General features: G+C 50.5%; 5 protein-coding genes across 16 annotated transcripts; 3 read left to right on the top strand and 2 right to left on the bottom strand.

Annotated features, from left to right (window-relative positions):
• The first annotated feature begins 3,379 nt into the window (after positions 1-3,379).
• Positions 3,380-9,859, top strand: LOC121590027 (ras-related protein Rab-7a). Of its 11 annotated transcripts, none has more exons than XM_041909357.1 (5): positions 3,380-3,490; positions 6,340-6,591; positions 6,659-6,877; positions 6,953-7,090; positions 7,187-9,859. In XM_041909357.1, exons 2-5 carry the CDS (start codon positions 6,412-6,414, stop codon positions 7,271-7,273), a joined length of 624 nt encoding a protein of 207 aa, XP_041765291.1. In that variant the 5' UTR covers positions 3,380-3,490; positions 6,340-6,411; the 3' UTR covers positions 7,274-9,859. The 11 variants fall into 11 exon arrangements, with proteins under 11 accessions (XP_041765291.1, XP_041765294.1, XP_041765296.1 ...); XM_041909360.1 differs by having other exon boundaries at positions 3,387-3,490; positions 6,344-6,591; XM_041909362.1 differs by having other exon boundaries at positions 3,450-3,549.
• A 296-nt stretch (positions 9,860-10,155) lies between these two features.
• On the top strand, positions 10,156-14,715 carry LOC121590021. Its single transcript, XM_041909351.1, has 3 exons — positions 10,156-10,739; positions 10,890-11,742; positions 11,818-14,715. The coding sequence occupies exons 1-3, from the start codon at positions 10,491-10,493 to the stop codon at positions 14,082-14,084; spliced, it is 3,369 nt and encodes a 1,122-aa protein (XP_041765285.1). The 5' UTR covers positions 10,156-10,490; the 3' UTR covers positions 14,085-14,715.
• On the bottom strand, positions 14,692-16,690 carry LOC121590023 (uncharacterized protein C2orf42). Its single transcript, XM_041909353.1, has one exon. The coding sequence runs from the start codon at positions 16,608-16,610 to the stop codon at positions 14,754-14,756; it is 1,857 nt and encodes a 618-aa protein (XP_041765287.1). The 5' UTR covers positions 16,611-16,690; the 3' UTR covers positions 14,692-14,753.
• Positions 16,691-17,015: 325 nt separating this feature from the next.
• LOC121590025 (thioredoxin-related transmembrane protein 1-like) lies at positions 17,016-19,434 on the top strand. Of its 2 annotated transcripts, none has more exons than XM_041909355.1 (3): positions 17,016-17,407; positions 17,618-17,975; positions 18,107-19,434. In XM_041909355.1, the coding sequence occupies exons 1-3, from the start codon at positions 17,259-17,261 to the stop codon at positions 18,650-18,652; spliced, it is 1,053 nt and encodes a 350-aa protein (XP_041765289.1). In that variant the 5' UTR covers positions 17,016-17,258; the 3' UTR covers positions 18,653-19,434. The 2 variants fall into 2 exon arrangements, with proteins under 2 accessions (XP_041765289.1, XP_041765290.1); XM_041909356.1 differs by having other exon boundaries at positions 17,017-17,407; positions 17,618-17,954.
• On the bottom strand, positions 19,347-22,564 carry LOC121590022 (peroxisome assembly factor 2). The gene is made up of 2 exons (XM_041909352.1): positions 20,040-22,564; positions 19,347-19,966 (listed from the first exon to the last, which is right to left on the bottom strand). The coding sequence occupies exons 1-2, from the start codon at positions 22,402-22,404 to the stop codon at positions 19,824-19,826; spliced, it is 2,508 nt and encodes an 835-aa protein (XP_041765286.1). The 5' UTR covers positions 22,405-22,564; the 3' UTR covers positions 19,347-19,823.
• Between the last annotated feature and the right edge of the window lie 141 nt (positions 22,565-22,705).

The raw sequence follows: 22,705 nt of genomic DNA, 5'->3' as shown, positions 1-22,705 counted from the left end.
TCTTCTCATCCACGCAGACCCTCGGTTACAGTCAATCCGTCGTCACGTCGGAAGCGTCCACAAAGCACGGGGCGCAATGGTGCCATTTCCCCGTTGACAAACTGCACTCCAGTTGGTATGATTTGTTTTCGGGACTCGTTTTAATTAACGACACACACACACACACGCACACATTTCAACGCATGTGATTGTGTGTAGAGCCACCGTTTGGCGAAGATGATGGATTGGTTCCGATGTGGGGTCCTTTTCGGGGTCGGACGTGCATCATGCAACGGACGGCCTCACCACCGGCGTCTAGGTGCGCCCTGCTACCGACCAAGCAGATCGATCGATCATTCCTCAAATGCTCGTGTGTGTGTGTGTGCCCACGTGGCCATGTTCATTATGTAGCTTGTGAACAACATCATTCTACAGCAATCACACTGCCCCGTACCTGCCAACAGGCCGTGTGCAGTCTATTTAACCTAATTAAGGTCGATATTGTGCACGGCGAGCACATGATTGTGCTCTTGTCGGTAGCTGCAGCTCACTTCCCGTTAGACAATGCGGCCCTAAATTGGGCCCCTCCTCCTCCTCCGGCACCAATGTCACCTTGATCGAGTGAAATCGAACGCTTCCATCCCGATCGAGAACCAAACGGTCTGCGTCGGCCGGTTTGGCCGGAGGGAGTATCCAACTCGGAGGTGTATCGATGGACAAGCGCATTCATAGCGCACTTAATTACTTGCTCATTATCGCTTGAGTGTGACGCAGACGCAGGCAGCCACAGGCCCCGAAACCGATCCGGGAAAGTTGATCCAATTGTCCAGCCGTGTCACCCGGGCTCATCATCGTCATCATCATCAGCATGAGCACTGTGCGATTGTTTCGCATTGCCACTGCGCATGTCCCTTCTTGTGCAGGCCGTACAAAGCGGCCACTTATTGACCTTTTTTTCTTCTTCTTCTACTCCCTCCTCCTGGTCCAAACAGGCCGGTCAGTTACGGACGGTAAAATGACTTTTCCGTCAGGTTGCGGCGTATGCAGCGGTAATGGAAACCTGTCCGATGGGCTTTCGAGCGTTATGGGAACGCTGATGAGGTGTCCCCGCTCTGGGCGTCCCGTTGCGATGCGTTCAATGCGTATTGTGCGTCTTGTCAATTGTTGCAGAAACGGTCAGGGTATTTACCAAAAATGTCCCATTTTAAAGATCCATTGTGCGTTGAATGGTTTGATATCGTAACCTCCGGGCTGAGGTACTGCTACAACAAATGGTGGGAATGAGTGTAAAAATGCGAAATTTACTGCTGATGTTAAACATCTCCCAAGAAGTCGTAAAACATTCCACTTGATGCTATTTTTTCTCTTTCAATGTTCTCTCCACAATCTCTCACTGGTATTGGGCTGAAGATTGGCGTACCTGCTGTATGATAAACACGCTGCCAGTCGGAAGCTAACGATCCTCTGCAATCAATCCCCGGGAAAAGCCCACCGCTCGCATATCTGCGTAAAACCACAATTATGATGATTTTATTATGGCTCCGTACAATTATCATAATCGTTTTACATCCACCTACCAAGCGACGACGACACCTTCTAACGCTCTCGCTCTTACCCGCGCACTCTACCGCTCAGGCAGGGTGCTCTGTTGCGCTCTGGCTGAAGTCGTTCGATCCTCTCGCGACTTGCCGCATGCTGCGAAAAGGGCACCGGTGGGAGGATACCCGCACATGATTATGTCCCTCGCATTGTCTTATCCTCTTTTTTTCTCGTATTCTCGCACGGTTGAGGTCACTCCCAAACTCCTTTCTTCTACCACCCTTGCTACGTGCCTCGGGGGCTGCCGGGCACAAACCTTTTGTCAATGTTTGTCGATTTTACGCTTCAGCTTCGAATTTTTAATGCAATTAGCAAAAGTAGATTAGAAATGTATCCTTTCACCCACAGCGGACCGACCGACGGACCGACCGACTGGCTGGTCGGGGTGGCAGGTTGTGATTGTGATGGTCGGCAGGCGTCGAAAGCCATGCACCTTTTTGATGTGGCTGTTCGATGCTGCTGCTGCTGCTGCTGCAGCATTTAATAAGATTTTGTAGGATTTTCTCAACTGAGCAATTGTGCAGAGATAGGATTAGATGCAAAAGGCTCTGCTACCGCTCACAGGGTATTGATCCAGTGAGGCTGAGCGTACATAGGGATACATTTTTTTTTTTTTTTGCTATAAGCATCACTGCATTTCTTTACGGTCGTTTCCCCTCAAAACGCCTGTACTGTGGACTTGATTTATGACTTTTTAACTGACGATCAGTGAGGTATAACTGTGAAGCAACATTAATCCGCTTGACTCTTAGTGGAATGGATAAAGAGAGCTGAGAAGGGTAGGACAGTTTTTAAGGTTTTCAACATTAAGTAACTAAAGAAAATATTAATTTAAAGAACAACATTCTCGTAAAGATGAATAAAGCAGATAAATTTCAAAGTCAAGGAAAGAACCACGACCTAACAGCATCCCCGTGATGGGTTCAAGCCCCAAATGGACTATGCCTTCCATACGTAGGACTGACTACGTCACTAATGAGTAATTAGTAAAGTAATAAGGCTCTAATAGTCAAGCTCATTAGTGGTATGCCAGAAAAGAGAAAAAGAAGAAGAAGAAGAAGAAGAAGAAGAAAAAAAAGAAGAAGAAGAAGAAGAAAAAGAAGAAGAAAAAAAAGAAGAAGAAGAAGAAGAAGAAGAAGAAGAAGAAGAAGAAGAAGAAGAAGAAGAAGAAGAAGAAGAAACAACTACTTAAACCATACTCATTAACAACCTCAAGCAACTGATTTACAAGAAGATATAACACGGAAAATGCCGCCAACTGCCGTTTTGAAATTTACCTTCGTCAAGAACTCAACTTTTGTACTTAAACGCAAACAACCGCGAAAATCATTAAAAATGATAAAAACGTTATTAAATAATTTCGATAACTATTTCAAATGCCTTTTACAAACAAATATTCTATATGGTATAGGTACATCTCTTCAAAAGCTAAAAAGAAAGCAGCAATAAAAAAATCAATTCACCAACGGCTTCCCACTGTGCAGAGCGAAATGCATTTTGTTTGTTTAGACCGCGGTCTAGCAATTGTGTGGTACGTCCGCATTTATTCAACATTTCGTTACATGTTTCACCGTTCGTGATACTATTGTTTATTATTCTTAAGCATCAAGTTTCGATATCTGTTATTTTTTATTAAACAATTTGTGATTTTGCGCAATAATGTCGGTTTAAAACATCGGCTCAAACCCATTCAACCTTACTCTACCCGATCGATTGAGCAAACATTCTTGCGCGATGTGTGTGCTGTTTGCGTGCACTGTCATACGGTTGCTAAGGCGCCGACTAATGCTCGAGCGAAAACCGTCTTTCACGCAGCAGAGGAGAGAGACAGGAAAAAAAACTAGTCAGAAAACAAAAACGCAAACAACGAGCAATCTCGGAGCTCCCGCAGAGTGAATTCGTGAAATTGCAGGTATTAAAACAGTGCGCGTATTGATCGCGTAGTACGAAAAGGGTGGTGCTGTTGTAATTGTAAGCTAAACATCCTGTCGTAATCGTGTGTGTTGTGTTTTCGTCCATCGTTGTACGTTCGTGCCATAGGCATTCCAGCACGGGCCCATTTGTCTTCTACAGGCCCATTGGGGGATGCCCTTTAACGCCCTGAACGCGCACTTATCGCGGACGGCCTGTGCCACATCCCACAGAGTGCGTTTTCCACGTACACGGGTAGTTCAGTTCGGGTGGCGTCCGAGTCGAAAATCAAAGAGATTGCATTTTTCTATCGACTGCTTTCTTCCGTCCATGACGTACACACACACATACACAGTCACACAGTCACCCGTCATCCGTCAGTGGTGCTGTTAGGACGGGCGGAAAGACGCAGATAAGCGCAGTGTGTGTGCTGGTTTTCTACGTCGTTCCCTCACAGCTAATGACCTGTTTTTTTTCCTTCTTCTGCTTCTTCTTCTTCTTCTTCTCCGTTGTGTTCGTCACTACGCCACTTGTCTGTGCATTAGAAGAGCAGCTTAGCCACGGTGTGGTCACTTTTCCTGCCCCAAACCTCGCTGTAACCTCGCGCTTTGTGTGTGTATGTATGCGTGTATGTATGTGTGTTCCATCTCAGGTCAAGGAAGTTCTGTTTTATTTCGCGAGTTTTACAACCAAACCAGCTAACCAGTGCGTGTACCTGCGTGTACCTGACTGTGTGCGTATACTTTTGTTGGTGTCTGAGTATCCGTGTGTGTGTGTGAGTTTGTTGGTGAGCAATAGAGAAATAGAGAGGGAGTGAAAGAGAGCAAAAAAAGTTTATTGCGTTCTGTTTAAATAATCTTTTTTTTTTGGTTCCCTGACAACAAGAAATGACGTGTGTGTGTGTTTTGCTTTGTGTGTCGCCGTAGTGTGATCATTGTTGCATATCATTCGCAAGATTCGGTTCTTAGCGCCAGACACAAACTCGTTGTGGAAAGGGTGTAGAAGGAACGCAAAACTATCCCAATCTAGTGATGACGTAAAGATTCGCTAACTTCAGAAGTCAAAGCACACTAAGCACAATGCAGCAGAGGAGGCACACGCACTGGTAAACAGCATTTGCATGGCTGCTGCTGCTGCTGCTGCTGTTGCTGGCCCATCGTTGCATGTGTGTTTTTTGCAATACGCGGAACCTGCTGGAAGGAACGGAGGCGCACAACACTAACAAACGGCTCGCGCCCGTGACTCACTTACGAGTGTGACGAGTGGGGTGGTTTCGATGAAAACAAAGCCAGGCCTGGGCTAAGAATAATAAGAATAAGAAGGAGAGAGGGAGGAAAAAAACATCGATATCGAATGTCTCCTAGTCCTACGGTCCTACGGTCTTATGCAGTGAAAAAATCCTATAGGTATTACACGAAGAAAAAAGACAAATCCTATAGGTATTACACGAAAGTGCAGTGCATTCCAATTGCGTTTCCAATTGGAAAACGTCACAAATCAAAGTACGTAGCAGAGTGGAAAGGGGTTATTTCTTGTTGTTTCTTTTTGTTTGCTCCGTTTGCAGCCACAGACAACTGTTGTTTGTTGGGTATGTGAGAGTATGTGTGCATGGTGTACCCACAGCTCATCCAAGGGCTGCTGCTACGCAATGGTCCGTAGTTCTTTATGTGTCAATATGTGCACCTCAAGACCACCACCACCACCACCACCACGCGCTCTTTGTTATGGAATTGGATGTGGAGGAGGGGGAGAGGGGGATGGAGGTTAGGTGCTGTTGGGGTTTATTAAGGGCCTTCAAGTGACTAACAACAGCTCAGCTCAGCACAAACAACCACAGGAAGGAAATTCGCAAACAAGCAGTCGCATTTAGCATGGAATGGATGATGGTGGAATGTTTCGCTTGCAGCACAGCTCTAGTGGCGATAACAACCGACCCAGCCGACGGAATCAATGTGTCACACGCCACAGCTCGAAGGGGAGGCGATAGGCAACAATGCACACAAACACAAGCACCGTTCATCATAATTAATGTAGGAACGAACATACACACACATCATAGAAAGAGGGACAGTTGATTCATCAAACATGCTGGCTGATTGGAAAACGACCGCTTCACCTAAATCGTCCATGACGACGAAATCATCGCATCAAAGTAGCCACGAAGAGGTGCAGTAAAACAAACGGGCAAACTGCAATCCCAAGTACACACGCCACCACGGACGTTATCGTTTGTTTGTTCGTCTCCGATGTCCTCCCGCGAAAGATCATCCAGCATACCAGGATGTTGATACTTTTGTGTGTGTGTGTGTGTGTGTGTCGTTTTTTCTCCCTCAATCTACTTCCGTACACGACCACCATTGACGGGGCTGTGAAAAGTATTTGTTCTAATAATAATGCGGGCTCTCCCTGTGGTTCAATGAACGCCTCGGATTTTGGGACCGATTAAATCCAATCGTATACACAATAGGACCAAAAAACAAAGAATAATAATTCATTACTGATACCACTACCCTACTATCGCAACGCGACACACACACACGCACACAAAAAAGGCGCTTTGTTCGACTTTTTTTCCTCCCTTTTTATGAGATACTTTATCAAATTACGCAACCGAACAGTACAGAAGACGGTCGAAATTCGGTTTCCTTTCCTTGATCTGAATGGGCCATACTTGAAGTCTTTGCATGCCAGCCGACAAAAGCGCGTTTAGCTGATGCAAAAGTTATCTTAAATGGTCGTATTTAATCGCTGCTTTAGCGTTGGCGGTATAATCTCCTCTTATCTGCTGCTCGCATCGCGTGAGACCTTGTTCTATGTTAATACTTTCCACTACATTGTTCTTCTTTTTAGACAGACTGTGTGCAAACTTACCGTACCAACCCAACAGTAAGCAGAAAGTGAGTGAAAAGTGTGCATTTTAAGATGGCAACCAGGAAAAAAGCGCTTCTGAAGGTGATCGTGCTCGGTGACAGCAGCGTGGGCAAGACGTCGCTGATGAACCAGTACGTGAACAAGCGCTTCTCGAACCAGTACAAGGCGACGATCGGGGCCGACTTCCTCACGAAGGAGGTCGTGATCGATGAGCGGGTGGTAACGATGCAGGTATGGCGTTCGGAAACAATCCCCCGAATGTATTGTCCCCTAACCGCTGATTCCGCTTGCATTGCAGATCTGGGATACGGCTGGCCAGGAGCGGTTCCAGTCGCTCGGCGTAGCGTTCTACCGTGGGGCGGATTGCTGTGTGCTAGTTTACGATACGACCGCGCCCAACACGTTCAAAAATCTCGAATCGTGGAGGGATGAGTTTTTAATCCAAGCGAGCCCGCGCGATCCGGACCACTTCCCGTTCGTGGTGCTGGGTAACAAAATTGATTTGGAAAACCGAGCTGTGAGTAAAAAAAAACGCTTTGCAGAAACTTAAAAGTTAAGGACGATCTTACCTACTTCTTCCCGCACCCGGTAGGTGTCGACAAAGCGTGCTCAGCAGTGGTGCCAGACGAAGAACGACATACCGTACTTTGAGACATCCGCCAAGGAGGGCATTAACGTTGATCTAGCTTTCCAAACCATTGCCAAAAATGCAATAGCCCAAGAAACGGAGGTACGGGGTGTTGTACACAATTCAGCCGATCGCCGCTCATACGCTCATCACCAAATTGTGTTTGTTTATCCCTTTTTTTTTCTATCACAACCGCAGGTTGACCTGTACAACGATTTCCCCGATCAGATCAAACTGAACACACGGGACAGCCGGCCACGAAATGGGGACAACTGCTCGTGCTAATATTATCGAACTAGTAAAATTGACCGCCCTCCTTCTGACCCAATAGCAGCAGCAGCAGCAACAACACTGCACGAAACAAACGGTGGCACTTTCGGTGCCGCCCTCAACCACAATAATCACAGCAACCACAGCAGTAGCAGCAGCTTGAGCATAAGCAGCTGCAACGGCAGCACCAGCAGCGACAGCATGAGCCACACCAGCAGCAGCGATAACGATAGCGACAGCACCAACAGTGACGACAGCAACAATAGCAATAGCCACGAAGCGAAGCACGGTGGTAGTGGTAGTGGTTGTGCTACTACCGCAATAGACGCAATCCTTCCCAGATGAAAAGAAGAGCATGCATAAGCAAACAAACAAAAAACAATCTTCTTCCAGCTTACAAACACACATCCTCTCAGAAGGCGGAAGGTTCTCAAGTAACCAAATCCCCCCCCCCCCTGCTACATCCCTTAATATTATGTTCACCCAACGGGTGCGAGCATAATGGTTCGGGCGCTATTTCGCTGTATGTGTGCAGCATTAACGTGCACCGCACGTCGCCAAATTAATTTTCGCGATTTTCACTTGTTTCGTGTCGCCCTCTACTGGCTGGGATTTGGACTTGAGATGCAATTTTAGCTATTTAAAAACAAAAAACAAATGATCGAATCTTCGATACAGGGCAATAGGCAAGAATGGTAGAGGTAAAACACACACACACACACACACACATAAGGAAGGAATTTACGACGAGAGGCTGCGAAGATCGCAATAAGCATTACAAACCGTGATCGCGATGATTGTGTTCCATTTTTCTTTTCCGTACTACGGTATTCAAAAAGGTTATACTCTACATGTACTAGATTTGGCGCTGCAAACGCTTGAAAGCTTGAAAGATGCAAAAGTGCAAAGAAGAGAGTCTCCGGCTTTTGTGCGAGCTGTTGGGCGTCCCAAGAGCTTTTCCCATGAATGATGATGGGTGGATGTGTATCAACACACACACACACAATGAAAACACACATACTGAATGATCAGTTGTGCAAATTTGCCCACGAAAAGAAGGGCTTCAGCACACATGAGAGAGTAGACGCAGCCTAACCCCAACCCCCAATGCTCGAACTAGCTTCGCTTTCTTAGACGCGCTCCGCGTAGCAGCAAAGAAGCATCGGGCGATAAGTGTTCTATGTGTGTTTTAGCGTGTTGTGTATATTTCCCCCCGCCCTGGTAAATGGATGTTAAAGAAGTGTGTCACCAAACTGCCGTCTGGTGTTTTGGCAAAGGCATTGCTACAAGCTAGCTAAATTATGCATGAGATCGCTGCACACGACGACGACGACGACGACGAGAAATCGAACCGCTCCAGCACGAAACTACGATACCATCCCCACAGACAGATGGCGTGCCGGCTACAAGATGAAAGAAGGACGGAAGCGTGGAGAACGGAGCGGCTAACCTCACTCCAGGAAACGTTAGACGACGAACCCGATGTGGATCCCTTTGACGGATCCGCAGTAAGTCGTGCGCAGCAGCAGCGAGTGTGATGTGGTGCAAAGGAACGAACACGGAAGAATGGGGGAGAAAAAAGGTGTAGAAATAGTAATGCCGTAATTGATAATTCTATCGAACATTATACATATTACATTATATAGTAAAGAATGAAAATTATATCTCATAGAGAAAACCCCCGCCCCTCCCCCCTATTAACCCCAGCTACGTTATTAGTGGAAGTATAATTTCTCGACCTCGATCCTCTTTGAAAACAACGTACCCCACTCCGCATACAGGCTTGCTCTGGGAAGGAAAAAAAACTGGCAATGAAATGGTGTTGTTTGCTCCCTGCACACGATAGAGAGCAAACAGAGAATGTGCATCCGATGCAAATGCTCCCCATTCATTCCATGTTATATGTGTGCGTGTGCGTGTGTATGTGTACTATCACAATCTGGCGGAGGTAAAAGAGCAACTGTTGCGTCTTTTGCTTCTCGCAACCTCACTTCCAGCATCACGAACCAAGGTTGTTAGAATTGAAGAAATTGCTTCGCCATCTCTTCTAGCGCGTGTTGCCCGTTATTTTGTTTGCGCGGTGTTTAAATCTTTGTTTCGTTCGTTAAGGCTAAATCGTTGCGAAAGTGCAGCCCCCGTCCCAATGCTGGTCCTTCCGTGTGTTTGCATAACTTTGAAGATGCACAGCTCGGGACGCGGGAATTACGGCAATGGGAGAATAGGTACGCCACACGACCTACACATGCTTTCAAAATTCGAAGTGCACCCACGGCAATTAGATAAACGAAGTATGCTGTAAGTTCCAAAATTGCATTAGCGTAACATTTGTAACAGGATGTGCGGCGGATTGTGAAGCAAGAATTTTGATTACGCTGCAGAAGCCGGAGAGGAGGGTTTAGAGCGCGGACAGACGGTATAGGGTGTGTAAATCGGATACCGAAGCACGGTTCCACCACCCGAACACATACACACATTCGTAACATTTTAGCTATGAGAACTAAACGTGATCGTTAGAATGATTAATGGAGGGCGATAAACAATGGAAGAGTGTAGCTGAACAAAACAAACAATAAACCTTTATGATAACTGATTATGGTAAAATGGTGTCAATCTTTTGTACATTTGAGTAAGAGACGGTCCCGTGGTACAGTCGTCAACTCGAACGATGCAAGAACATGCCCGTCATGGGTTCAAGCCTAGAATGGACCATTCCCCCGTAGCAATCCGGTTGCGTGGTAATGAATTAAATCCCGAAAGCCTGTATATAAGCCGGGCATTTCCACGTAGGACGTTACGCCAAATAGAAGAAGAAGAAGAGTAAGAGAAACTTACTTGACTTGTGGATTTCAAATTGTAATCTTAATCTTAGTAAATTGCAATCTTAATCTTAGTAAGCATTATTGACAAAGAACAATCCTTTGTTTCGTGTTCAATACGATTTAATAGCTTTTTTATTTAATTTACTTTGCTAAAACAATTAAAACAAACTGATTCAAGCCCCCTACCCAGCACGGGGAGCACCAATACAAAGCTGCAACGCCTCTTCAAGCACCCCTTAACAAGCACTGACAGCGCTCGCGCTATTAAGGGCACCCTCTTCGTACGCCTGTACGCGTTTGTCGCCTGGGTCGGTGACGTTTTGGAGAAAAAAAAGTCGCGAACACATCGACGGTGCGTGCAAATAAGCGTTTTATTTCATGTTTTCGCCGACCAACCCGGTGCCACTGCCGCGATGGAGGAAGCCAAACTGGCCAGCTTGCTGAGCAACGTACGAAAGTCGAACGACAAAGGCGTAATCTACCGCAATTTGGTCGCAATCCGGGCGAACTTTGTGACGAGCGATAGTGGAATCAAGCTGTTCACGGCCCAGGACGGCATCAACGTGCTGGTCGAGCTGCTCAGCAAACCGTACGAAAAGGTGATCGAGGTGGTGCTGAGCATACTGGGGAACTGCTGCACCAAGAAGGAATGCTGCAAGCAGGTAAGTTTTCGCGTGAAAATGGAGATTTTATTTCATGTTTTCGATTGTGCATTGCACGGGGGGAGGAAAGCGGTGGTGCACCAGCAGAGAGGGTGCATGTGAAAAAGTGGGTGCGTTTATACTGACCGATCCGTTACTTCCATGTGTCAGGCGTTCGAATGTGGAATACTGAAACCGTTGATATCGATCATTTCCAACATTCCGAACCCGAGCATCCAGTGCCGGGGCTGCCGGCTGCTGGGCAATTTGGCCCAGCACGAACCCATCAGCTACAAGATTGCCCGGGACAATGGGAACACGGCGTACGCGCTCAGCACCATCCTGAACGAGTCGGACAACAAGGCGGTGCTGATAATGGTGATCCGTGCCATTCGGCAGCTGTGGCGCGAAAAGTCGCTCCGCACCACGCTGATGGAGCAGGGATGTATTGGGAAAATTGCGTACCTTTTGGTGCGCTATGCACAGATCGACTCGGAAACGGAATCGCCCCCGGCGCCGGACATGAAGCTCTCGCCCACCGGGAGCAGCAGCGGCAGCGGCAGCAGCAGCTGCAACCACGACGAGGAGAAGGTCGTCCTGAAGCACTGGCACGCCCCGGACCGGATGGTGACGAAGGAAAAGTTCAACAACATCGTGCGCAACATGGAGCACAGCCAGCTGTGCGATATCGTCGGCTACCAGGTGATACAGAACTATCGCTGGAAGGATCGGCCCGACTTCCGGCTGCCCGAGTCGGACGAAACGGGCAAGCTGTTCGAGAGTGCGCTCAAGTGCTTGCAGATGATCACGACCACGGTCGTGCAGCAGGTAATTGAGGAGATCTACGGGGAGGCCGGGGCCGGGCTGCACTGTCTCGTGTACCTGTGCGGCGAGACGAGCCCGTTCCGGGCACTGTCGCTGAAGGTGGTCTCGAACCTGGCCGCCAATCCGGACGCAATCGACCGGCTGACGGAGTGTGGTGTGATCAAAATGGCAGCCGATCTGATCATGTACGCGAATCTGGGTAAGTGAGAGGAAGCTGGGCTGTAAACGCTCTGGATTTAGTGCAATTAATGCTTTCCTTTCCCTCCCATTGCAGATGAGTCGGAGAAGCGGTACTGCATCAACATGATGTGTCTGCTCACGAAGGAAGCCTGCAACCGGGGGCACATCCGGCGCAGCGGCGCACTGCAGTCGTTCATGAAGATCGCCAAGCAGTCGCACGAAAAGCGCGAGCAGGCAATGATACTGTACGCCCTGTACCAGTACCGGTTCGACAGCTTGAGCAACGAGATACTGCTCAGCAACGGGCTGGTGAGCTTTCTCGTGCGCATCCTGAACGGTATCATTGCGGACAGGGAGGTCGCACACATACGCCACGACGAGGAGGAAAGCGAGCGGGTCTCGCACGCGAGCGTGTTCAGCAAGCGCCGTGCGACCTTCGCCAAGGCGGGCAAAATGCGTCGCAGTGATTTGCTGTTCCACTACAAGTCGGGAAATGGGTACCATCAGAAGCAGCAACAGCAGCAGCAGCCGCAGCTGCTGCTGCTGCAGCAACCACATCACAAGGCGGCGAAGCAATCGAAGCTGGATCCGTACTGCTCCGCACCGGAATCGCCCGACAGTGGCAGCAGTGGGTATGCGAGCACCAGCTACGGTACCGTGCGCAGCCCTTCCACGAGCGTTGGATCTAGCCCGCCGCGCCTGCCGGAAGATGAAGCGTTCGAGGACGACACGGAAGTTTACTCGCCCGTGTGCAGCGATCACGAGCAGGAGGATGAGTCGAGTGGGGGAAGTGGCGAGCCAACGGGTGAACCAATGGCTGCCAGCGAGGCAAGGGAGCAAAACGAACAAGCGGAGGAAGAAGAGGAAGCTGACCCCGTCGGGGACGGTGCGGAAGAGACGAACGATTTCGACATGGTCGCGTACCTCATCGAGGACAGCTCGAACGCCAAGTGGCTGGATGCGGCCGAAGAGCTTGAGGAAGACAGCACGGGATTGAAGGCGACGAAAACGACCAGCCACCACGCGGAGGACTGCATCGATGATAATGAAATGTTCAAGATCGAGCTCGAAATCGCCACGGCCAAAACGTTCGAGCGGTACCCGATGCAGCCGACGCTCACGCTGCTCTGGTCCGTCTCGAAGTCCTTTCCCGCGATGGAGTTCGTGCAGGCGGACACGCTCGAAACGCTGCTGAAAATATGCAAGCACGCGAAGAAGCCGCGCGGCCGCGCGTTCCAAACGCTGGCCAACATACTGAAGCACGTGAACCACTTTCTGCCGCTGCTGAAGCAGGACTTTGTGTTTCGGCTGCACGAGATGAAAGCCCCGTACCCGGCGCACGGTGCGCGGTGCTGGAGCTGCGACGAGATGCGCACGGCCTGCAACGATCTGATGGCGCTGTTCGGTTCGGTCGGCGAGACCGGGTACGGGCAGGGCGAGATTGCGCACATCCTGCGGACGGGCGAGCGCGACCTGAAGCTGCGCGTCGCGATCATCGTGCTGTTTGTGGTGCGCGATACGCGCCTGCTGCACAAGCTGCTGTTCGACATGAAGGTGCTCGAGATGGTGATGGACTTTATACTGGACGAAGGTACCAACGGGCAGCAGCAGCAGCAGCAGCAGCAGCAGCAGCAGCACAGGTTAAATGGCATTGCTTGCAGCGCTATAACGCGGCTGGCACAAAACCTGTCGATCGTGGGCGAGGAGGAGGACACCGGCACGCCGAGCGAGAAGCTGGAGGAGAAAGAGTTCGACAACACGGTCACGATCTGCGACGAGTCGGCCACCAGCGTGGACGAGAAGGTGACGTTCCGCGTGCGCAGCAGCCCGAGCGCGCCGCCGGAAGCGGTGCTGGTCAGCAAAGCGCTGCTGGTCGAGGGCAGCGAAGTGTTTCGCCGCATGTTCGAGGCGGACCACTTCATCGAGTCGAAAAACAACGAGGTGCACCTGCACGAACCGATCAGTGCCGATGGGCTGCGGTACTTTTTCTACCTCGTGCGGCTGCAAACGCTCAACAAGCTGACCGGGATGGCGCCGCCGCCGAAGGTGATCGAGGCCAGCCTGGACGCGCTCAGCCTGGCGCAGAAGTACCTGCTGCCGACGGTGGAGAAACCGGTCATGAACATCATCAAAACGCTGCTGAACGATGACTGCGTGCTGAACGTGTTCGAGTGGTCGCTGAAAAACTACAACCAGGAGCTGCTGGTCGCCTCGACCTACTACTTCCTCTACTCGGACATTAGCGGGGCGGCAAAGTGCAAGCTTTACCGGGCGGCCAACCGGTCCTGCTATCGGGACGAATGGCGCCGGCTACTTACCGAGACCATCCTGTACCGGGTGCAGCCGAACGCGGAGCTTTAAACCTTGGTTTGTCTCTCTCTCTCTCACCGTCATCACCCGTTTTCTTTTGTACTGTGATCGAAGCTTCGGTGGTCGCTGCCATCGTGCCCCTCCCTCCCTTATCGCCCGGTATACGCGCATAGGCATAGTTTGCCGTTTGAAAACGTTTAACGTACGCTAGCTTTAGTTTGGTCACTTGCCCTCCTCCGTCTCTATTTTATAGTTCTTTACTCCTTGTGTCACAGCAAAGTACACTGCCATCCCAGTAATCGTTCTTAACATCAGGCATCACGTTGAGTACGAAACGGGGGAATTTGTAAACATTCCGAATTTTCCTACCTTCTTTTTGTTTGTTCTATATTTCTTTGCGAAGTTACTTTGTTTTATAAATAACTTTTACTTGTGTTACAATTTCAATTGAAAGCAGACAAAACAGCACACTGCCGTTACGTTTTTTTTTCTCTCTCTCTCTCTCTCTCAAATATCTCACCCTCTCCTATCAATGAACGCCCGGACGGTCATCTAGTAGCGTATGCGCTGTTTGTTTGTTATCCCCCAGAAAAAAATCGAGTCCTCGCAACATTGGAAGGACACGTGCGTGTAATTACGAACAAAAACTATCACAATGAATAATACACCTTCCTTCACTCTATTTGAATGTTATGGAAAAAGTCAGCAAAAAAAAAACGGTTACTCTTTACTACCTACCGGAGGAGGCGGAACGTACCGGTTGTTTATCCGATGCCCATACTCGAACGAAATGCGCAAATCACCGAACCTACTGCGCGGCAGAACGCCACCAATCCATTCGATCGTAAAGTGGTACACGCGCTCCGGATTCTGCTCGTGCTTGTAGCGACCCAGCTTAATGTACGTGCTGTACCGTTGCGCCCGAATAGCAATTGTCCGGCTCGAAGCTCCCGCACCTTCTCCAGACGAGGAATCATTCTGCTCGTCGGCCAGATCGTCCGCGGCAGCAGTGTAACGACCGTCCGCGCTCCGATGGAAGCTCTTTTCGAAGCAAAGCTCCATCTCGTCCGTGCGAAACGTGTGCCGCAGCGTTTGGTGGTGAGTAAACCTGTACACCTGGGGGTGATTGTTTACCCCGCCCTGTCGGGTTTCTCCCTCCACCGGTTCGGGTTGCCGCAAACCATGGCCAGTGGAGAAGCGGGCACGCAAGCAGCGGAAGAAATCCTCCTGTATGCGAAACGTTTGCACATCCGGTCGGCCGTCCGCGGCGTAATCGATGCTCGAGTTGAGCTGCTCAATCACCGACCCAAGCCAGCGGGTAAAGGACAAACTGCATGCGGTTGCTTCGTAGGGGGGAATGGAGGCGCCCTCGAGATCCCCCTTTGCCGCACGCCCCAGCCGATTGAAAATGACGCCGTTCGATTCGAGTACCTTCATTAGCTTGCGGGCGCTGTAACTGCCCCGTGTCAGCTTCGCCCCGTCCATCCGGGCGCACCGCTTGAGGGCTGCCTTTTTGGTCGTAATTTGTACCGCCTTTCCCGGCAACACTTCTCGCCTCTCCTCCGCTTCCTCCTCCGGTGCACACTCGATGTACGAAGGGCAAAAGTCGATCCGATCCGTCGGATCCAGCTCGTCCATCAGCTCGATCTGACAGTCCAGCAGCTCGAGGATTTCATCGCCCCCGGCAAAGATGCTGCCGAGCCCTGGGTCGGTACCGTGGTCCTGCTGCTCGTTCAAAAATTCCATTATCGTCGAGTCCAGCATTGACTGCATCGGTCCATGGTCCTGCTCGAGAAGGAACTCGTAGGACAGGGGCGGCTTATCCTCCCGCACATCCAGCACGCTCGGACATTGTTGAGGGTTTATCGTTTTGGCGATAAATTGTTGCAACAGGCTCGCCCATCCATGCTTGGCCGGTGCGCTCAGCAATCCGGCTGCAACGGCCGCCACGTGCCAGCATATCGGCGGGGTCATTTGCTGTCTCTCGGACGACTTGCAACAATCACAGTGAAAGTGGGAATATTTTTGGTTCTTTTTCAGTGCCGCTACATGATGCACACCGTACACCGTTTGACCGCGCCCAACAGCAAACAAATCATTTACCACACGTTGCACCAACGGGGGTGTAGCGGGTTGGGATTGTTTTTCCCACAGGGAAAGCTTTACATCTTCCGGCACGCACAGTGAATTGATCGCTTCTTTGAGCAACGGTAAGGCTTCGGCTGTAGCTTTGCAGCCTAAAATGAGCTGCTTAATCGTATCCTGATGAGCAATTTTGCGACCATCGAGGTGGGACAGGGAAGTGATAGTACCATCCGCATCTTTACAGCACTGGACAATGTGTCGCGTCCCATCGGCTAGGCCAACACTGTACAGCTGGCCGTTAGAATGGTCCAACTGTACCGCAAAGGGAGTGGATGAAGGGCTGCTTTTTGCGGAAGTACTCGGCGTTTCCTTTAGCTTTTGCTGGCAGGATCGATTTTTACATTTCGTAGCACGATGCCCGTTGAACGTTCCACACTGGGGACATTTCCTTATGCCGCGCATAGTCGCCCGATGGTCAAATATTAGAGACATCTTGAAAGGGAACGAAATTTGTGTAGATTTAAGCCAAACTGCGACGATTTTAAATTTACTTCCGGACGTCCGGATGTTTGTTTACATGGTTTGTTTTGAATAGATTTGACCTGTCAAAGCGCGATGACAGTTGATGCGAATTTCGAAGATGAATTTCGAAACGGGTTGGCACATGGGGTTTGGGTAACGCGTCATGATTTTGTAAATCTACGCTATTATAAAATGTAAAAATGATATTTTTATACAGCTTAACATATTTTTTACCTTCGAAATGGTGACTTTCCTCAAAATTTCATCAAGATTTTGCAAAACCGTCTAAACTATGCAACTGTCAAAACAAGCAGTTTTCAAATGATGCGTTGAGCCAACCCTGCCCGTTGTTCGAATCCAGAACAACGAACTCTGGAACAATAGCTGTCGTTCTCGGGAATCTGACGTCTGCAACGGCAAGAAGAAGCATTGAAAGAAAAAAAAAGAAAAACGCCACAACCGGACCAAAAATTACACGCCGCAACGCCTCGCTTTTGTTTTTCTTTCCGTTTTATCGCCCGGCCGCCGGTTTTGCCGTCGGAAATACACCCCGGAAAGGTGCTTCGCAAGGACTGGCAGTGCAAGCGCACCGTGTGCAATCGTTTCTACGACGCTAAAATGATGTTCCGTGCGGTCCTAGTGGCGGCAGTGCTGTGTGGCCTTGGCGTGCACCTGGTACAGTCGCACCCAGGTTCCAAGTCGCAGGTCATCGAGCTGGATGAATCGAACTGGGACCGCATGCTAACGGATGAGTGGTTGGTCGAGTTGTAAGTATCCCCCACCAACAACCCCCTTTTTTCCGCGTGTTGACGCACCGTGAAAACGAATCGCAGACTCCCCGCGTGGTGCGTGTGTATGTGTCTGGGGCGGCAGCTACGTAGCAGATGCGCATACTTGAAGTTATTCACCCCATCTGGTAATCGTTGCATTCTTTCCCCTCACAAACTCTCTCTCTCCCTCTCCTTCCCGCCGCACAGCTACGCACCATGGTGTCCGGCGTGCAAAAGCCTGGCCCCGATCTGGGACGACCTTTCGACGTGGTCGGACGATTTGAACATCAAGACGGCAAAGGTGGACGTGACGTCATCGCCCGGCCTGAGTGGCAGATTCTTCGTCACCGCGCTGCCCACGATTTTCCACGTAATTAATGGGGAGTTCCGGCAGTACAAGGGACCGCGCGACATGGACTCGTTCATGTCGTTCATCGAGGAGAAGAAGTGGGAATCGCTCGAGCAGGTGTCGGCCTGGCGCAACCCGGACTCGATCCAAATGTCGCTCGTGTCGCTGTTCTTCAAGCTTTCACACTTCCTGAAAGTAAGTAGAACCCGCTGGCGGGTAAGTGTCCGTGGAGTGGGCCAATACTTTCCTCGGTCTTCTAGTGAATTTCCGCCTTTTCCCCACACATTTGTCTTACCCTTTTTTACGTTTGTTTGTGAACCTCCTCCTTCTCGCCTTCTCTGCTACAGGAACTGAACACGATGCTGCTGAAGGAGTACGGTCTGCCCGTCTGGGGCTCGTACACACTGTTCGGCATCGGCACGGTACTGCTCGGTGCGATCTTCGGGCTGATACTGGTCTGCATCATCGACTGCCTGTTCCCGCCAAAGTCGGGCCAGCGGCAAAGCTTCTCCGAGCACAAGCAGAAGGTGCGGGCGGAAAAGGTACCGGAAGAGCTGCGCGGCGACGAGCTGGTGGACGAGGACGAGGAAAAGCGAACCGCCGACGATGATGGCGAGTACGACGAGGAGGAGGAGGAGGAGGAGGACGTGGAAGAGGACGAGGAAGTCGGTGAAGCGGAGGAGAAGGAAACTTCCGAGGGCGAAAAGTACTCCGGCAGTGACGATTCGGACGATGAGCAACAACAGCCACCGGCAGCCGCCGTCGAGAAGAAGAAGCCGGAGGACAAAAAGCCCGTCGCCGAGCAACCAGCGGAACCGGTGGTGGAGGAGAAGAAGGAAAAGACCACCACCAGCCCGGACGTAAGGAAACGTAAGCCAAGAAAGGCTGACTAAAAGGGGGTTTCTTATTGAGGAAGAAAGTACCGGTTGACGAGCGGGATATATTGAGATGGGAATGGAATTTCCTTTCCATTCTTTCATCTAAACAGAAAAAATTCATTGCAGCTCGCGCGGCGGAACGGATGGTATGTTTTGCTATATGTTAAGGCAAATCTTGTTTTTGCACTTGTGTGTTTCTGTTCACAACTGTGCAGCGCAAGGCAACGCTCCTCTCATTCGATTGGCTGCACACAAACAGAAGGGGGAAGAGCGAGGAGAGCGTTTTTATGTAAACGTTAATTGCATTTAATTTTGCACCTTTCTATCTTTAATAATACTTTCCAATACTTTCTACATTCGTTAATAGCATCCAGTTTTTTCTCTCGCTCTTTTTTGTCCCGTTTACGATGTTTGCTTGTAACGTAAGTGTTCGGTGTACATTTAATATAGTTGTTTCTACTTAACGGTAACGATAAGCTCCGCCGCCTTTTTGTTCTACTTTTTCGGTAGTATTTGTATTTTTGTGTTAGCTTATCTAAAGGAAAGCGTGAAAAGCCACTGAAAATGCTCGGCAGACTATTTGCCACGTGGAAGCAACGAATGGAGAAGAAACAGGTGAAAATCTCATACATTTAACCCCGTCACGATCGTGTTCAGATAGTGAGCAATGTTGGCAAGAGTTCTTGGCGTTTTTTTTTGCGATATTCAACAGTTTTTCTTATGAACTTTTCAATTAGTTGCTTTATTTTTTTTAATGTGATCAGTGAATTTGTCATTATTAAAGCAAATGGTCTACACCACAGCGGTCGTTATCCTTTCAGCCCCTAACCCTACCGGGGAGAGCTGGAACAGCATGAGTCACGAAAAGCGCACGAAAGAAAATGTAACTTAAAAATCATCACGAGATTGTTTTTTTTTTCGAAATAAAGTCACGAATCGCTAGTGATAAGAGAAACCAAAAGAGAGAAATGCGTTGGAACTCTGTAGCTGATTAGAAGTTGATAAGCCGGATACTATATCGTATGTTGTCATCGAGGTGTGTTGCAAACAGAAATCCGAACCGAATTGATGAAAGCTTTACCATTTACCGTGTTTAATCCGTACGTAGAACTAATTAACAACTCCTGTCCCGACAATAACCCGTTACCTGTTTGAATGACTCGTCCCCCCTCCCCCCTTTTAACGCTCACGCGCTAAAGTTCCCTTTTAGTTGATTAAAGTACGCCATATCGGCGGGACTGATGGAGGGGATGAATTTTTTGACCGATTCTTTGAAATCATCCTCCGTCACGATCACTTGATCCGCATTCAGCCCTTCGTCGATGGAGTCTGTAAAAAAAAGCAGGACAAAGCTCAGGTACAAGTTGCTCCCTCAAAGCACCCCACATTCATCCACACTTACCACCTGCGATCGCTTCCTTTACCGTTCGGCGGACCGCACTCAACCATGCGTTCGAACAGATCGAGTACATGTCCGCACCGGTCATGTCCTGCTTGAGGCTTTCCGCGATCTTGCGCAGCGTAAGCGTCTCCGCCAGCCGGAACCGTCCCGTCACGGCCCGCAGCACACTTTCCTTGTCCTCCACCGTACAGCTCGGGCCCACGTACAGCAGCTTGTCGAACCGCCCCGGTCGCAACAGTGCCGGATCGATCAGGTCGGGCCGATTGGTGGCGGCCAGTATGAAAATCTGCTGCCCCGGGTCCTTCGATATGCCGTCCATCTCGCTCAGCATCTGCGACACAACGCGATCCATAACGCCGCCCGAGTCGCCGCTCACGCCCCGATTCGGTGCCAGCGAGTCCAGCTCGTCCAGAAACAGCACGCAGGGCGAAGCGGTCCGGGCCCGGGCAAACACTTCCCGCACGTTCTGCTCGCTCTGGCCGACGTACATGTTCAGCAGCTCGGGCCCTTGCACGGACAGGAAGCTTAGGTTGCACTCGGTCGCGACGGCTTTCGCGATCAGCGTCTTGCCCGTGCCCGGTGGCCCGTACAGCAGGATGCCCGACCGGCGCATGTTCTTCCCCATCAGGTGTTTGTGGCGCAGCGGCAGCCCGATCGAGTTTTGTATCTCCGACTTTAGCTTGGCCAGTCCGCCAATCTCCGACCACAGCACCTTCGGCACCTTCGGCGCACCGAGACTGTCCGAAAAGGTGGACTGCATGTGGTCGAGCGATGCGAGAAAGTGGTTCAACCCTACCCGGCCGGTGTCTTGCGAACGGCGCCACGCTTCCAGTGCATTGCCGTACAGCAGCTCCAGGTCGGCCAGCGTGAAGCCTTGGCTTTGCTCGGCAATCTTCTGCAGCTGGGCGACCGAAAGCCGATACCGATGGCCAAGGGAGATCCAGCGCAGCAGCTCCAACCGTTCGGCCGTGGTTGGTGAATGCAGCTGTATCACCTCGAGAAAGAGGGAGGTCAGTTTGGGTGTGTTGGATTCCTTCTGGTTTGCTACTGCCACCACCACGACCGGGTGGGAGTACTGGCGCCCGAAAAGCGTCATCAGTTCCGCCTGGAACGAACCCGTAATGCGCTGATCCTCGTGGCCTTCGTTGTCTACACCGAACACTTCGAAGTTCTCCAGACAGATGATCAACGGCTCGCACACCTTCGCCTTGTTGAAGGCGGTGCTCAGCTTCGTCTCCGTTTGCGAGCTGATCGAGGTCATGATTTCGCTACAATCGGCATAGTAGATCGGTATGCCGAGCGCGCTGGCCACGGACCGGAGTACGGCCATCTTGCCGATGCCACGCTCACCGCGCAGCATAAACACCGGGTAGATGCCGTTCCGCACCAGGCCATTGTTTTCCATCTTCAGGTACGCCTGCAGCGAAGAGCGCAGCGAGTGGAAGTATTTACGCAACCCAAACGGACAGCTCGGTCGCATGTTGGGTCCATCGAACCGTTCCGGTAGCAGGAAATTGTTGTACGTCGTCGTTTGCTGCAGCGTGGTAAGGCTTTTCTGCGCGATTCCGCTCATCTCGAAGGCACCCGCCGTCGAGTCCAGGTTCAGGCACTTGAACCACAGCGACCGCATGTGCACCAGGATGGCAAAGTGCTTCGTGTAGAAGGTGTTGCCCAGAAAGCGCTCCGTCAGGGGCACCTGGTAGGTGTGGTTGCGGTAGAGTAGCCGCGGCGTTTCGAAGTACCGGCCGAGGATAAAGTCCACCATGTCGGAGCTAAGATCGTACGGCGTTTGGTAGAGGAAGATGTTCGCTTTCGCCACGATGGCGGGCAAATGTTGGCCCTCGGTGATGCGCTGCAGCCGGGCCCAGTACCGTTCACCGGTGTGGCGCGTGTACCGTTCGTTCAGGTTCTCGACCAGATTCTCCTTGACCCAGAGTGCGTTGAGCGGGACGTCCGCGTGCGGTGCTACCTGGCAGAGCAGCGACACGTCCTGCTTGTTGAGGATGATCGAGACAAGGCTTTTGTCGTGCGGCGTTGGCTCCACTTGCTCCGAGCATTTGGCCACCTTGAGGACGAGATTGATCCAATTGATTTCCCGCTCGACTACGTACTCCCGAAAGACGGTGGGCGATACGAAGAGGGTGTGTTCCGAGGCGACCAGCTGGTCGGACTGAAGCTGCTCGAACAGCACGTTCGGTATGGGCTGAAGGTAAAAGTCCAGCAGGCGCAGTTTCAGGTCGGAGCGCAGCTTTTTCAGCCCCTGCAGCAGCACAAACACCGGAAAGTAGTAGGCCGGATAACGGGGGTACCGCATCCGGGCGATGTACAGCAGCAAGCGCCATCGTTTACCAAGGGTTTCGGCCATTTTTTGAGAGCTCAATTATACCACCGGAACGTAGTTTGGGTTTCACTTCAGTCGGATACTAGAATTAGGCTAGGAAACTATCATCGTTGCCGGAAAACTATTGCGATTTTTCGCACGCAAACGATTCCATAAACGGAATAAAAACAATGCACGGGGCCGGCACAGCTGATAGCTGTCATTTGAGCTGTCAACGCGTGGATTTGTTTTTGAATTTTTTGCACATTTTGACCGTTACAGCATGTAAGGCGAAGCAGATAGCAGATTTGATGCGTTTGTTCATCATTTTATTACAAAACCCACA

The sequence above is a fragment of the Anopheles merus genome, chromosome 2R, assembly GCF_017562075.2.
Source record: "Anopheles merus strain MAF chromosome 2R, AmerM5.1, whole genome shotgun sequence".
In the NCBI taxonomy this organism is placed as follows: domain Eukaryota; kingdom Metazoa; phylum Arthropoda; class Insecta; order Diptera; family Culicidae; genus Anopheles; species Anopheles merus.
This window is presented reverse-complemented; position numbering and strand designations above follow the sequence as displayed.